This window comes from Enhydra lutris, unplaced genomic scaffold, assembly GCF_002288905.1.
Source record: "Enhydra lutris kenyoni isolate GAN:26980312 unplaced genomic scaffold, ASM228890v2 scaffoldscaffold80, whole genome shotgun sequence".
Taxonomy (NCBI): Eukaryota; Metazoa; Chordata; class Mammalia; order Carnivora; family Mustelidae; genus Enhydra; species Enhydra lutris.
Window position 1 is genome coordinate 5,515,830 of NW_019154164.1, and position 17,655 is coordinate 5,533,484.

The 17,655-nt window shown below is 37.3% G+C and overlaps 1 protein-coding gene across 1 annotated transcript in view; it reads left to right on the plus strand.

Moving 5' to 3' along the window:
* The window catches only part of LOC111160977 (guanylate cyclase 2F, retinal), an 87,905-nt gene that overhangs the window by 36,975 nt on the left and 33,275 nt on the right, over positions 1-17,655 (plus strand). Inside the window, 1 exon segment of the mRNA XM_022524394.1 lies at positions 2,449-2,538. Within this exon segment, the coding sequence (XP_022380102.1) occupies positions 2,449-2,538 (90 nt within the window).

Below are 17,655 nucleotides of genomic sequence, written 5' to 3' on the forward strand. Positions count from 1 at the left end.
GCATATTTAAGAGGGTACTATTCACATTATAGACATGTACTAACTTAGAGTGGTGAAGGGTTGGGCAGAGAGGTTCTGACCTCCAGCCTAGCTCAGAAACAAGGCAGTGGGGGTTAGTTCTCATAGCTACATTTATATGTGTACACTTGACTATGCACGTACATAGCCACTGGTAAAATAAAACATATGTGCACCTGATTATATGCTACCTTGACTATTCCCCAGGAGTTTTTTGAGGTTACTCCTTTCTTCTGCCTAATATTCTTGGAGGTCCAATTTCAGCTTCTCTCCTCCACTTCTACAGCCTGACTCCAAACCTGACAAAGAGGCTCCACCTGGCAGGTAGGGGTTGGTGGTATACAGACCAGCCATGCTGCCAGTAGAATGTGTTCCCTGGTATCTGGAGGATGTAAGAGTAAATGAGGGCGTGGCACATGCATGTATGTTTTCAACCAGGGCTGCCGCCCAACATCGCCCAGCTGCCACCAGCTGTAAAATTATATTTTCACATGTTGATTTGTTTATTCATTGTTCCTTGTGGGAAAACACCCTTTCTAATTAGCACAAAGGTGCCTTAACAGCTAGTAGTAACCAGGGGCCATGGAAAATGATTGCAAAGGTGTTGGAAAGGCTTTATTGCCCACCACTATATCCCGCATGTTTGCTGGGTTTGTGAATTCCCAGTTAGAATTTTTGTCTTTTGGCTGAAACCTTGGCTTTGATCCCTGTAGAGGGTAAAGTCCCCTGAAGGCTAAGCCTTCGAGCTTGAGCTCAGGTCTGGCACTCTTGACTCCTATGATTAAGGAAGTTAAGTGTGGGGTGGAGCCTGAGACTCAGCCTTTCTAACCAGTTCCCAGGTGACCGTGATGCAGCTGGCCTGGGACCAGGCTCAGAGAATTTCCCAGCAAGAGACCAGGAAGGCTGCCTTTCATGCTTGGCCATTTTGCTGCAGGCAGGTGCGGATCCTGGACTAATCTTGCTGGACTCTGTGGGCACTGAGCCTGGCTGGCACAGTTCTGTTCAGCTGCCAAAGACCTCCAAGAGCCATTCCCTAGTTAAAGGGTTTCAAGCTCCTCGGCTCGAAGATGCCCTCTAACCCAGAGTGTGGGCGTGGAACTCAGATGCCCGCAGCTCCCGTTATTAGCCTTTGCCTCTGGCAGGTCTCCAGATGCAGTGCCACAGCTGGATATATACCTTAAGAGAATGCTTACACTCTCTTTCTGGAATTTGACTGCACAGAGCTCTCTGCTTTATTATCTCTCCTTGCCGACAAATTGGTGCAGCCTGAAATGGAATCTCCAGGCTATAGGTAATAGATGTGAAAGCACTTTGAAGGGTAAAGAGCGCTGTGCAAATGCAAGGCATTATTATTATTATCAGGGAGAAAAAGGAATCCATATTTGTATTGCTTTTCTAAAAAAATTTGGGTTGGACAGAAACGAAATAGGGCTTGATGACTGATTAGTCCTTGAGGCTATGAACAGAGAAGAAAATTATCAATCAGGTGCTGATGTTAAAGTAAAGACAATAAAATAATTGTTTTTGACTTGACAGCAGCCTTAGAAATAGCGGCTTTGTACTTAAAAAGTCAGAAATAGACTTCTGAAAGGGTCTAGGTGACTCATATTACTAAGGTAGTACATTTGTGCATCCAAATAAGAAATGTTTAATCTACACTAAAGCCAACTGGTTTATGATTGAAGCATAAGAGGCCCCCAAAATTGCCTGTCCCACAGGAGAAAAATGGAGCAAGGTAAATGCAGAAAACATTTGCTGCATTACATCTCCCACCAAGGATGCCTGAAGGCAGTAAGAATTGCAACCACCAACCATCATCATTAATCATGGCGAACCCAGTACTACATCACTTAGCTATGAATAAGTGAAATGACCTAGCACTTTCTACAGTTAGTGAAAGGCGTCATTGCAGAGAGTGATAACTTTCCTTTTCTGAAGTCTGCCTACCTGCTGTGGTTTCCCTGTCTTTAGTTAACTGGAATTTTTACCTTTCACTTCTCTGCATGACCTCCTTTTTAAAGATTTGATTTATCTATCATCTATCTATCTATCTATCTACCAACTATCTATTTACTAGGACAGAGAGAGAGAGTGATTGGGGGGGAGGGTCAGAGGGTGAGGGAGAAAGAAACTCAAGCAGACTCCCCGAGGAGCATGGAGCCTGACGCTGGGCTTGATCTCACCACCCTGAGTTCATAACCTGAGGCGAAATTAGGAGTCTGATGTTCAGCCGACTGAGCCACCCTGGTGTCCCTGCATGACCTCATTTTTAGCTCAGATACAGTGTGTCCATGTGGTGGAGTGTGATGGAAGAAGAACAAAGCCTGTTTGAGTTGATGGTCTGATTATAAACCCTTCATATGGAAGGGACATTGCTCTAGAGCTGTTGGCAACTAAGTCTCATCACTCTTCTCTGCCTTTTCTTTCTAGGGTGATTGGGTGTGGCTGAAAAAGTTCCCCTTTGGAGGTTTTGGAGACCTTAAATCCATCAAATCCAGTGCAAGTGATATGATTGAAATGGTATGAGAAATCCTTGTTTATGTGCATTCCCACTAAAACCAATCCTTTCTCCAAAGTAACTAATACCAGCTGTTAGGAAGACCCTTAACAAGTAAGTGTAGGGAATACTGTGACTGTCTTGATATGACCATGTAATGCTATGGCAGAAGTATAGACTCTGAAGTCAAAGAGACATGAATTCCATTCCTAGCTCTACCCACTTAAGAGCTATTTTAACTTAGGCAAGTCACCTAAACCCCTGAGTCTTACTTTCCTTATTTGTAAAGGAAGTATATTAATGTCTACTTCCAGGGTTGGCATGAGGATTAAAAGAGATAATACACGTATAGCATCTTGCGCATTTCCTGACGTATAACTTCTTTGTAAAATGGTTGCTATTATGATTATTATTAAATACATATCCCATAATCATTCAGAATCTCCAGTTGCCAGGCCTAGAAAAGTCATCTTGTAATTATGACTTGCATAAGAAAAATGGTGATTTCCCAAGTCCCACCGATTTTGTTTAGAGTCCTTGGGTGGTTTGTTTAAGGGAGCAGTGTGTAGATAAGGCAGGGATGAGGAGGATTCCACCCAAATTGTTTAAAATCTTGGCTCCTTCTTGAGCTTTGAGTCTATAAAAGATTCACAGAGACTGTCTGTGGTTCCTTCAGACTCAGAAGAGTGGGCGTTTTAGAAAGTAATAATGGATTTCTTCACATCTATGAAGCAGGCAAGTTCAAATTAATCCAACAGGTATGAATCAGACACCTTCTACGTCCCAAACACTGTACAAGTGAGAAAACAAAGGAGAGGAGGAAATGGGAGATATGTGGCTTACCGTGGACAGGGTGTATCCCAGGGATCAGATGAGATGCTGTGATTTGGTATTTCTCTTAGGTGTGGTTTCGATGCTTGGCGCTGATGCTAAAATAATGAGAGATGAAATCAGAAGGGCGGCCAACGTCAGAGCTAGAATAGGCAATCCCACACTGGTTTGTGATGATCCAGGATGCTAAACAGAGAGCTAACTTCAAAGTCGGGTGCCTAACAGGGTCAAACTTAGGAGAAATAAGATAGGTATGGACCCAAGATAGAATGTGTCCATGACTTTTGGATAATTTTTGATTTTGATATGGTCTCAAACTTATAGAAGTGCTGCAAGAATAATTCAAGGAATTCCTGTATACCCTACCCAGATTAAGCAATTGTTCACATTTTGCCTACTTTTCATTCTCTGTAAGCTCATGTATATTATTTTTTCTGAACCATTTCAAAGTAAGGTGTAGACATCCCACCTTTTAACTTCTAAATACATCAGTTTGTATTTCCTTTAAAAGGCATTCTTGTATGTAACTCTGGTGTAATTATCAAAATTGGAAAATTGAACATTGATATAATAATATATAACTATTGTCCATATTTTAATTTTATCAATGGTCAAAATAAATGATAGCTAATTTTCCCCAGGCCAGTTTCCAATCCAGGATCACGTATTATAGTTAGTTGTCATGTCTCCCTAGTGCCTTTCATTTGGAACAGTTTCTCAGCCTTTCTTTGTTTTTTCTTCACCTGGATATTTTTGGAAGATTTCAGATCAGTGATTTGGTAGATAGTATCTCAATTTGGGTTTATCCCATGTTCCTCGTGGTTAGATTTAGTTTATGCATCTCCAGCCAGAATACTACAAAAGTGATGTTATGCTTTTCAGTACTTTTTATCAGGAGGCATACAATATCAATTGTCACATTGTAATGTTAATTTTGATTACTTGGTTTAGGTGGTTTCAAAATCTACTAAATCTCTCCAGTATAGTTGCTGTCTTTTTCCCATTGTAATTAGCACATAATCTGTAAACTGATACTTTAAGTTTGTGTAAATATCTTGTTTTTCATCAAACTTTTGCTCACTAGTTTTAGGACCCATTGATTTTCTTTTTTTTCCTCTCCTTTTTAAACATTTTAAAAATTTTAATTCAATTAATTAACACATAATGTCTTATATTGGTTTTAGTGGTACCCATTGATTTTCTAACTCCAGTATTCCTTCTGTGTTTATCAGTTGGTGTTGTTAGAAAGAGCCTTACCTTTTCTACTATTTATTTATTTATTTATTTATTCATTTATTTATATCAATGTGCATGTACCAATTTAAATTTTATTCAAATCTATCTATCGTCTATCTAAAACCATGAATTTACAGTAATGTTTCTAATTATAACTGAATGCCACAGTTAATTTTGTCCTTTCCCCTTTCCATACTGTGACTCCATTCTTAAACAGTGAGAAAATTGGCTCCCATTATTCTCATAACATCTTTTTACATGTCTTCTTACTGACTCATGTGGCCATGTCAGGTGCAGATAGCAACTCAGCTCTAGGGACAAGGCCAGAGTTTTCCAGAATTTATCATGTGAAAGGCCCCAATTCCTTTCTAGTACTTTTATAAAGCAGGAGATAGAACTCACTGGGCCATCACTGTGTGTCCAACACTGCCTTGACCACTTATGTGCCTTCATGATGTTAAAATGTTGGGACTGGATACTAGGAGCCAGACTGGAAAGCAGATCTTGGTGAGCCAGCTATAGAAAGGAGCCCTGCATAGTGAGATGGATGTTGTTGAAAGGCAAACAGAAGGAGTCAGAAGGCCAAAGGACTGATAACTTTCAACATCCCTTTAGGGCCTTAATTTCTGCAAAAGTGTATGTAGGAAAATCAGGCTGTATCTCCCAGGCTCATGCTCTTCACCACCATCTACAACTGTCTGGCATATTTCCTGTGCCACCTAATACCTCGGTTACTTTGTTTTTTGCCATGTAATCTCTAATCATCTTTTTTTTCCATTCTACTTTGGCCACCCACTACTGTTATTATACCCTGGGCTCTGTCATCATCTCTAATTGCTACTGAAAATGCTTTGCCTCCGAAATCATAGATTCAGACATCATACTCTGACTGTATCCTCCTTTTGTTTCACCTGTGCCTGTATTTTACATCAGGTCTTCCTGCCTACTGATCTCTGCTTTCTTCCAACCCATGAACTCTTCTTTTGTCTTCTTTTGTGTTAATTTTAGATTCCATAAGCCATCATTTGAACACATTCTTATTTCTCACTTTCTGGTCAAACATATCTTCAAAATTCAGATTTTGGACAATCTTAACTCTCGACTTTCTCTGTGCCCACACTCGAATAGCTAAGTATTGTGGCAGAAAGTCATGCAATAAGGTATATTGTTTTTACTATAAATTCATGGTTTTCTTCTTAAAATGTTCTTTACCACTGTCTTTTAAGTCCATTATACTTTGTTAGTTTGCTTTCTACAACTCATACTTCAGAGATTTTTCCATGCTCCTTCAACCTCCAATGTTCTTTTCCTCTATTTTTAACTATTACCATCCTGCTCCAAACCACCATCAACTTCCACTAGAGCTAATGCAATTATCTTTTTTTTTTTATAAAGATGAGTAATTTTCTAAAAAGCCATTTTAGGCTCACAACAAAATTGAATAGGCAGTACAGAGTTCCCAAATGCCCGCTGCCCAAACTGCACACATGGCCTCCCCCACTATCAACATCCTGATTTGTCATAACTGATGGACACCTTGATACATCATGATCACCCGAAGTCCATAGTTTACATTAGGGCTCACTCTTGGTGTTGTATTTTCTGTGGGCTTTGACAAACGTATAATGACACGTATCTACCATAATAGTAACATGCAGAATAGTTTCAATGCCCTAAAAATCCTCTGTGCTCCACTTATTCATACCTCCCTCTCCCTAATCCCTGGCAACCACTGGTAATTGTCTTTTAACTACTCTCTCCACATCTACTTTTATCACTCTCAAATCTTTTCTCCATTTTGCAAAGTGGTCTTTTTCAAAATAGAATCTGATCTTGTCAGTTTTCTACTTAAATTTCTTTAAATAGATTCCTATTACTCTTTTTTTGTATGATGATTTTAAATTATAGGTTCAATTTCTGGAAGAGATAGTGGACTATTCAAACCTTTTATTTCCTTTTGTACCACTTCTGGTAAGTTATGGCTTAAAAGAAAATTGTCCATTTCATATATGCTGTGAAACTGACTGGCACAAAGATGTACCTAATATGCTCATGCAATCTTCTAAGTAGCCTTGGGATCTATTGTGATGCCCCCTTTTCATTCTTGATATTGATAATTTCTGTTTTCTCCCTCTTGATCAGTTTTGCTAGAGGACTATTGATTTTTAAAATCTTTCCCAAAGATCAATTTTTGGTTTTGCTGATTTTTCTCTAGTGTATGTGTACTTTCTATTTCATTGATTTATATTGCTATTTCCTTCATTCTACTTTCTGCGGTTTTTTAAAAGATTTTTTTATTTATTCATTTGAGAGAGACAGAGAGCAAGCAAAGCATGAGCAGTGGGGAGGGGCAGAAGGAGAGGGAGAGGCAGACTCCCACTGAGCAGGGTGCCTCACATATGGGGCTCCATCCCAGGACCCCAGGATCATGATCTGAGCTGAAGGCAGACACGTAACTTACTGAGCCACCCAGGCACCCCTAATTTCTATGTATTTAATTTGTTGCTCTTTCTAATTCTTAAAACTGGAAACCTTTCTTATGTTCTAATATAGTCACTTAAAGCTAGAAAATTCCTTCTAAATACTACTTCAGCTATATCTTGGAAATCTTTCTTTTCTTTTTAAAAACTTTTTATTATGGAAAATAGCAAACATATATGAAAGAAGCAGAATAATATAACCAAACTCCATATGCCCATCATCCAGCTTAAAAAATTACCAACATTCTACCATTATTATTTCATCTCTAACTTGGTTATTATTGCTATTGTTATTATTTTGCATTTTGAAGTACTATTATTTACATTGAAATGCCTATATTATAGATCTATGATTTTGATAAAAGGATATGCCCAAATGGTCTAGATGGTTATCGTGATATGGAATAGGGATCAGCAAACTATGGCCCATGCGCCAAATCTGTCCATGGCCTGTTTTTTTTTTTTTTAAAGATTTTATTTATTTATTTGACAGAAAGAGAGAGATCACAAGTAGGCAGAGAGGCAGGCAGAGAGAGAGGGGGAAGCAGGCTCCCCACTGAGCAGAGAGCCCGATGTGGGCCTCCATCCCAGGAGCCTGGGATCATGACCTGAGCAAAGGCAGAAGCCCAACCCACTGAGCCACCTGTTTTTCTACAGTCTGGGAGCTAAAACTGTTTTTTCATTTTTAAATGACTAAAGAAAAAAGGGGGGGGAACAAAGCTTATGCAACAAAAATAGTATATGATCTCCAAAAAGTAAAATATTTATTATATGTACCTTTATAGAAAAAGAATGCTGATCCCTAATATGAAATATTTCTTTCTCTCCAGAAAGTTCCTTTCTGTTCATCAGTAAATTTGTGTCCCAACTCCCCCCCCCCCAAAGAAGGAACCACTGTTCCAGGGTTTTTCCTATTGTACATTAATTTTGCTTCTTCTATAACCTCATAGAAGTGGTATCATACAGCATCCCAAATGATATTAATCCATGTTATTGTGTGTGTATAAATAGCTTGTTCTTTTCATTGATGAGTAGTATTCAATTGTATGAATACCACAGAATTTAATTATGTACTTTCCTGTTGACAGGCATTTGGGCTGATTCCAATTTTATCTATTGTGAATAAATCTGCTAGGAATATGCTTTTTACATGTCTCTCTTTCTTTTGACAAGTCTTTTTATGGACACATATTTTAATTTCTCTCGGTTAAACACATAGGAGTGGAATTTCCATGTTAAAGTTAGTGTACATTTAGGTTTATAAGATGCTATCAAACCTTTTCCCATTTTAATTTTCTGCATGCAAATTACGAGAATTTCCTTTGCTCTACATCATCAGCAATATTTGATACTCTCAGTATTTATAGTTTTAGCCATTCTAGTGGGTTTATATGGGTATCTCGTTGGTTTTTAAAGAAAAATTTTTTTATTAAGTAATCTTTGTGCTCAAGATGGGTTGAACTCATGACCCTGAGATCAAGTGTTGCATGCTTTACCAACTAAGCCAGCCAGATACCCCTCACTGGTTTTTAAAAAATTTTTCTTTTTCTTTTGTTAATTTTTTTTTTTTAATTTTTAGAGAGGGAGAGAGCGCGTGCATCAGCTGGAGTAGGGGTAGAGGGGCAGAGGAAGAGGGAGAGAGAGAATCCCAACAGGGCTCCACGCTCAGTGCAGAGCCCAACATAGGGCTAGATCTCTGGACCCTGAGATCATGACCTGAGCCGAAATCAAGACTTGGACACTTACTTAACCAACTGAGCCACCCAGGCACCCCTTACATTTTTATTTTTAATTGTGATAAAAACATAACAAAAATTACCATTTCTAAGTATACAATTCAGTAGTGCTAAGTATATTTACATTGTTTTGCAACACATTGTCAGAACTCTTTAGTATTGCAAAATTGAAATTCTGTATCCATTAAACAACTCCCCTTACCCACCCCACTCTAACTCCTTGTAACTGCCATTCTGTTTTCTGGTTCTGTGATTTTGACTGCTTTAGCTATCTCATATGAGTAGAATCATACAGCCTTTGTCTTTTTTGTGACTGGCTTATTTCACATAGTTATCATTGTGTTTTTAAAATAAATTTTTTATTCAGGTTTAATTATATGTTCTATTTAATGAATTTTGACAATTGCATGCATCTCTGTAGCCACTCCCCAAAACAAATACAGAATGTGTCCATCATCCTAGAAATTTCTGTTACCCTTCTCTGTCAAAGCCCGTAGTCCAGAGGCAACTACTGTTCTGATTTCTATCACCATAAATTAGTATTTTTTTCTGTTCTTAGATTTCATATAAATAAAATAATGCAATATGTACTCCTATGTGCCTGGCTTTTCTCTCTCAGCATAGTACTTTTTAAGATTAATTCATGTTTTTTAATGTAACAGTAGTTCATTTTTTAAAATAGCTGAGTAGTAGTTCATTTTATAAATATATAAAAGTTTGTTTATCATTCTCCTGCTGATGAACATTTGGCCAGTTTCTAGTGTTTTGGTGTAATGAATAAGGCACCTATAATCTTTTTAACTGTGAAAAAACACAAAATTAGCATTTAAAAATTTTTTTAAACAAAGAATCGACTTTAATTTCAGGAATAGAAATTAGTGATTCATCACTTACATACAACACCCAGTGCTCATCCCAAATGCCCCCCTTAACTCTTTTTAAATATACAGTTCAGTCCTGTTAACTATAATCACATTGTTGTAAGCAGACCTCCAGACCTTTTTTTTATCTTGGAAATCTGAAACTCTGTATCCATTAAGCAACAACTCTCTTTTTCCCCTCCCTCCAATTTCTGCTAACACCATTCTACTTTCTGTTTCTATGAACGTGACTACTCTAGACACCTTATATAATTGGAATCATACAGCATTGGTGTTTTTGTGACTGGCTTATTTCATGTAGCATAATGTCTTCAAGGTTCATCTTTGTGGTAATGTGTCACTGGATTTCCCTCCTTCTTAGGACTGATTAATATTCTGTTGTATGCTATTCACTCATTCTTGATTTGGTTGCTTCTCCTTCTTGGCTATTGTGAATAGTGCTCCTATGAATATGAGTTTGCAAATATCTCTCTGAGACTCTGTTTTCAATTCACTGGGTATATACCCAGAAGTGGGATTACTATATCATATGGTAGCTCTTTTTTTAATTTTTTGAGGAATCTTCATACAATTTTCAACAGTAGTTGCATCATTTAATTACAATCCTATCAACAGTACACAGGCTTTTAATTTCTTCATATCTTTGCTAGCACTTATTATTTTCAGGTTCTTTTTAAAATTATTAATAGTTGCCACCCTAGTGGGTGTGGCATGATGTCTCACTCTGGTTTTGATTTGCATTTCTCTGATAATTAGTGATGTTGAGTATCTTTTAGTAGGCAACTATACATTTTTTACGTATTCTTATGAACATATATTTTCATTTCTCTTGGGTAAATACTCAAAGAGTGGACTAACTGAAAGGTGCCTGGCTGGCTTAGTTGGTAGAGCATGCAACTCCTGATTTCAGGATTGTGAGCTCAAACCCCACATTGGGTGTAGAGTTCAGTTAAGAAAATAAAATCTTAAAAAAAAAAGGATAGACTAAGTGAGTCATAGAGCAGATGCAAGTGTAACTTTATATTAAACATCCAACCAGCTCTTCTAATTGGTTATAACATTTTACACTACTATCAGAAATATATGGATGTTCCATTTGTTCTAATTTCTCAGCAACATATGTCTTTTTGATATTTGCCTTTGTGGTGTGTATAAAATGGTATTTTATTGTGGTTTTAATTAACATTTTCTTGATGGCTAAAGTTGTTGAGCACCTTTCCATATGTCTATAATTTATCTGTGTATCTTCTTTTGTGAATTGCCCATTCAAATTTTTGCCATTTAATAAAAAATTGTGGGGTTTTTTTGTCTTTTAATTTTTGAGTTGTAGACATTCTTCATGTATCCTGGATATAAAACTTTGGTCAGATCCATGTTTTATAATATTTTTCCTTAGTCAGTGGCTTGTTTATTTTCTTAGTGGTATCTCTTGATTATTTTATTTTATTTTAATTACCCAGAAATCCTTGCTTATTCCAAGATTCTAGATTTAGGATGATGACTCATCTTGAATTAGTATTTGTGTATGGACTGAGAGAGTGATCAAGGTTCATTGTTTTTCCATAGAGATATCCAGTGTTCCTACAGTAACTGCTTAAAAAAAGCTTTCCTTTTTCAATTGAGTTAGCTTTTCAATTTGGTAAGAATTCACTGACTATATGTGTGTAGGTATATTTTTTGGACTCTACTCAGTTTCACTAACTCATTAATGTACTGTACTGCTGATAACACACTGCTTAATTATCGTAGCTCTAGCGTAAATCTTAAAGTCAAGCGGTGTAAACACATCCAATTTGTTCTTTTTCAAGATTGTTTTGGATAAAAACATTCATTTTAAATTTCAGTAAGTTCTAGAATCAGCTTCTTTTACTTAAACAAGGCTTTGAGAACTTTTGATACAAATTGTATGAATTTATAAACCAACTTAGTGACAATGGACATCTTAACAATATTGAATCTTCCAGTCCATTAATGTGGTATAGATCTTCATTTATTTAAGTTTTCTTAAATTTTTCTCATCAGTGTTGTGATGCTCCCACACCATATTGAGTAGATCTGGTGAAGAAAGACATCTTTCCCTTGCTCTTGGCTCAATAGGAAAATGATTTAATGTTTTACTATTGAGTTTGATGTTACCTGAAGGGTTTTTCATAGATGTCCTTATTTATGATTTTCTGTGAAATTTTTTTTAATCATGAGACTATTCATTTTATCCCCAATCTTTTTTCTCTCTGTTGTTCAGCTTAGTGTATTTTTTATTGCTCTTTCCTCAAGTTCATTGATTTTTCTGTTATTTCCTAAGCCAATCTAGTGAATTTTATATTTTCTAGCTATAGAATTTCCATTTGATTCATATTTATAGCTTCTGTTTCTTTGCTGATATTTCCTATCTGTATATTCATTTTGTATACATTGTCTTTTACATCCTCAAATATATTTGGAATACCTGCTTTAAAGTTCTTTTCTGTTGGTTACAGCATCTATATCATCTCAGGGTTGATTTCTACAGACTGCTTTTATTTTTTTGAATATAGGTCACATTTCCCTGTTTCTTTGCATATCTAAGGCTTTTTGGTTAAAAATTGCTGAATGTTATGAATGATGTATTTTAGAAATTCTGGATTCCATTAGATTGCTCTGAAGAATGATTTTTGTTTGTTTTTGCAGGCAGTTATCTTGGCTAGACTCAATTTTTAACTTCTCCCATGTGGTATATAGTAACTAAAATCTCTGGTCCATGCTTTCAGGTTTAGTTGTTGCCTTTTTATGATGTCCCTGGGATCTTCCCCATGCATGCAAAGATTAACATTCAGCCAAGCATTTGGGTAGATTTAAAAACAATTTTAATTGAAGTATAGTTGACTTACAATATTATATTAATTTCAGGTGTACAACCTAGGAATTCACAATTACATATTTTATGAGATGCTCACCATGATAAATGTAGGTTTGAGCAAATTTTATATGTATATTTTGGGATTGAGCTTGCTCTATAGCTTATTACTTTCCAGGAATTCTTCCCTAACTTTCTAACTATTCTTTTGGTTTCGGACTTTGCCTTCTGACATCTCAAACCTGCCAGGATGCACTTTCTGCCTTTAAGTCATGACAGTTTGGGGAATACAGTTTCACAAAACAACAACAACAACAAGAAAAAAACACAAATTTTACCTATTTTAGTGTGTTTTCAGGTTTACCTTTACCTCCATTTGTGGGTTTGGTCACTCTCCACTGCCTTCATGGTTCAAAAAATATTGGCCCATATTTTATGGAGGTTTTTGTCTTTGGATTATTTAAAAGCATATTCCATTGTCTTCTGTATCCTTTGTTTCTGCCTCTTCAGACACCTAGTAATTTTTTTATTATATGGTAGACAATTCATAGAAAGACACTATAGAGACTCCAGGCATTATGTTCTACCAATGAGGGTTTTCTCTTTTCATCTGTTAGGTGGGTAGGGTAAAGAAGTAAACACATTCATCTAATCAGAAACTGAGCTGAATTGAAGCTATATTGTAGTTTTAATTAGACTCAGTGCACCTCTAGTTTTGTTGTTTCCCAAGCATATCCCTCTGAAAGCCTGCAAGGTTCTGTGTTCTCCACTTTTAAAGTTTGGTATGTCCAGACTGTGCTTCAGAGCCTTTGATCCTTATTCTTTGGCTTCTACCTTTACCCCATGATGCTTCCAAATTTGGCAAATATTTTGAGGAAAAGTCCAGCCATGTGTTTGCGGCAGGCCTTATTCTTATAGTAAGACTTTGTGTTCTGAATATTGGGAGACTAAAGGAAATTTCAGCTCACTATATAGAAGCTTCTTAGTCTTCCTTAGTTTCCAAACTCAGACTATATACTGGGCTGGGGGATCCAGCTCACATTTAGGTCTCCTGAAGTTTATGAATTGTCATGCCAGTACTCCACAATTGCTAAAATTGTGCTGATTTTCTCTTTTTCCCAGCAAAGCCCTTCTGCTAGGCCAAACCTGATCTTCAGCTTGTGCCAAAGATTAGCAAATGTCCTAAGGGAAGAAAATGTCTGGCAATAATCTGCTTATCTCAGAAGGCCTCCTGCCCCTCTTAATTTCAGGGTTGTTTTTTTGTTTTTTTTTGCTTATACATATCCTTGTTGTCTTTTAAAATATATTTTTGCAATTTATCTGGATTTTTAATATTGTGGTATCAGGAATGGTAGTCTGCCATGACTTACTATATCCTCCATAGTATAGAAGTGCCCCTAATTGCCATTAATATCAAGAAAAAGCTGCTTAAAATGGTCTATTAGAGCCTTTAGGGTCTGGCTCTGCCCTGCCTCTTCAGCCTTATCTCATACCACAATATTTCCCTTACCCTCTTTGCATCAGACGTACTGGATTTTTTTTTCTGTCTTTGGACTGTGATATACTCCCAGCACAGAGCCTTTTCACATGCTCTTCCAGTCTCTGGAATACTTTTCTTTCCCTTCTTTGCCTGGTTAATTCCACTTATCTTTTAACTCTCAGCTCAATTCTCACTTCCTAGGAACCTTCCTCAACTTTTCTGATTGGTCAAAGCCCCAATTATACATACTTACATTATGTGCCTCTCCTTTACAGGGCTTATCAGAGTTGCAAGTTTGCATTTCTTTTTTTTTTTTTTAAAGATTTTATTTATTTGACACAGAGAGAGAGAGAGAGAGAGAGAGAGCACAAGCAGGGGGAGCAGGAGGTAGAGGGAGAGGGAGAAGCAGGTTCTCCACAGAGCAAAGAGCCTGATATGGGACTGAATTCCAGGACCCTGGGATCACGACCTGAGCCAAAGGCAGACGCTTAAACTGCTGAGCCACCAAGTCACCCCACAAGTTTACATTTCTGCATGTAATTATTTAAATTAAGAAGTTAAGGACCATATACTATTTTGTTCACCATTTGTCTTGCCAACCGTTACCTCAGGACCTTACATATAGTAAGATATTCAATACATGTTTGTTAAATTAATGAAGTATTACTGGCAGGAAACATAACATCAGAAATCTTCCACTAGTACCTGGTTAATATGTTCTATATGACCACTGACCTCTGGGTGGTAAAGAGTGAATAGATTGCTGGGTGTGGTGCATAAACAGTGAATTTTGGAACACTGAAAACAATAAAATTAAATTAAATTTTAAAAAAGAGTGAATAGATTGATACAAGGGTAGGAGGTCTTGAATAATAGTTCTCTACAACAAAACAAAACAAAATGAAATAGAGGAAAAGACATAGCAGCCAGTTAGTCCATGGAGGTAGAAAATCTTATTGCCAAAATAGGTAGCAATGGTTGATATAGCAATGGCAGGCACTGGCAGGGAGAATTAAATTTTGATAAGGGTCCATACCTGCCACTAGGATGGTATCGCTGCTGCAGTGCAAGTAGGAATTATTCTGATGTTACAATGTCCCAGAAACATTGTCAAGCAGTTGAAGACCTCTTTAAGATCACTTAAGCTAATGCTTGATTCAGGAGCATGTTCCTCTGGTGATTGTATGCTTAAAGGTTTCATGTCAGAAAGAGTACTAACAAACATCTTGGGAGACAGGACAATTTAACTCTTGAACATTTGATGATGACTATTTTATTGAAGGGGTGAAGTACATGCCTACCCAGTAAATGTTCAGATGACTGTCTTACTAAAAAGGGTATATTCCAAACATTCTCTGCTTCCTGGCATTGTCCAAAATATCAGTAGCGCATGACTGAATGTAGGTATCTACCTGGTATGGGGTCTTCTCTATTGATTGTAGCCGAGGACATATGATGGTTGTAGCTGAGGACATAGGACTGTAAAGATCTAGGGGAAACCTGAACGTTTTACATGCTAGGGCCACTAGTGTAAAGCTAGATTCTGTAATAAATATTTATGTCTCAAATATTTAATGTCTCAAACACAGCAGAAGTTTAATTTTCATCCAAATAACAGTACAAGGTAGTTGTTCTTTGTTAGCAGGTGACTTCTTTCCAATATAGGGATTCAGGGACCCAGGATATAACCATTTTATGGCTCTACCCTCTCCTAGGACCTTGTCATCATCTGCATTCCTCTATACAAGTGAAAAATAACACGAAAGGCATATATTTACTTCTTAAAAGCCTTAACCTAGAAAGAGCATGTATTACTTCCTCTTACATTTCACTGCTTAAAAGTCAGTCCTATGGCTATACTTAGGTCCAAGGGAAGCTGTAAAATGTGGACTAGTTGTTTTCCCAATAAGAAGGGAAATAGATTTGTGTTGGGCAGCCAACAGACCTAACTTTGTATTCTGTCTTCCAAAAGAAGTTTAGAACCCAATAGTTTTTGCTGCTTGTTTCCTAAGAGATGGCACAATAAAACCTTCATAGTAAGTGCCCACTTTGTTATGTGTGGGCTGAATTTACATGTCCTCCTTAGCTGGTTTAATCTGCAGTGGACTAAGTGACTTGTAATGGGTGTTGGGCTTTTATGCTTAAAAGGCAGCTTTTTTTTTTTAAAGATTTTATTTATTTATTGGACAGACAGAGATCACAAGTAGGCAGAGAGGCAGGCAGAGAGAGAGAAAGGAGGAAGCAGGCTCCCTGTTGAGCAGAGAGCCCGATGCGGGGCTCGATCCCAGGACCGATCCCAGGACCCTGGGATCATGACCTGAGCCAAAGGCAGAGGCTTTAACCCACTGAGCCACCCAAGCACCCCTTAAAAGGCAGCTTTAACGGTCAATAGCTGCCATTCGCACCAGGGAGAAATTAAACCTCAGCTTGGAACCCCCTGTTGGAGAAGTAAGTTCATATTCTAAGCCAGTGCACTCCATCTCAGTTAATGTTCCATTATGCTCTCAATGCTCAGAATAGAATAATATGTGATTTAACCCTTTCCCTTATTTCCCACATGAAAAAAAATATATATATATAAAATTTGTGTATATATATGTGAGCATGTGTGTGTATATATATATGTATGTCGGTGTAAACATATTTATAGGTTGTTTCTATAATTAATAATTTATTACTGGTCAAATTCATCAGACATTCTTCTCTCTTCATCTTTATCTTACTTCTCTGGTATTTATAACATTTTCAGTGATTACTGTCCTAAAAGAGTTCATATTCAAAGGGGAAGTGATAGACAAATAAGCTGACAGCTGTAATTTTGTACTACATTTCATTTTGTTTAACTCTATCTCTAGCATGCAGTCCAGTTCCGTGGACATTGTGGGTACATACTAAATGCTTCTTGCATTAGTGAAAAAATTAATGATGCAAGGGAAAATGGATTCAAAACTGTAGTTGTTTCTTCTGAAACAAATTTTGAAGATTTTGGCCTGATGTTTATGTAAGCTATTTATTTTAATAGATAAATATTCACAAATAGACAATCTATTCCACCTTTCATTGTATTAAACTTCTTTAGTTCTCCTGGCTCACTGAGCTCCATTTCAGAGTCCCTAAAGAGTCAGGATGAAGGCCACAACCTTAGCATTCACTTAATATGCCAACAGAGATCTCTCTCTAAAATCTCCCCTTTTGACCATTGCATTAATTTTCTATCACTGCTTATGATATTGTGATTTCTAGTAATATATATATAGTAATATGTATTACTATATATATACTATATATAAAACAACACCCACCTATTTATTATATATATATATTCTTCATCAGTATTTCTAGCACAGAGCTCCTAAAACCCTTAGAATTTCCTAAGTGGGGAGAGTAGTAAAAGTGTCTTTTGTTATGTTAATGAGACTTGGACCACACCTAAGGATGGGAGCTAGTTAGTTGCCTGAAAACCCACCACATGATTAGAAGATTTGGCGGTTGGGGCGCCTGGGGCGCCTGGGTGGCTCAGTGGGTTAAGCCTCTGCCTTCAGCTCAGGTCATGATCCCAGGGTCCTGGGATCGAGCCCCACATCGAGCCCCACATCGAGCCCCACATCGAGCCCCACATCGAGCCCCACATCGAGCCCCACATCGAGCCCCACATCGAGCCCC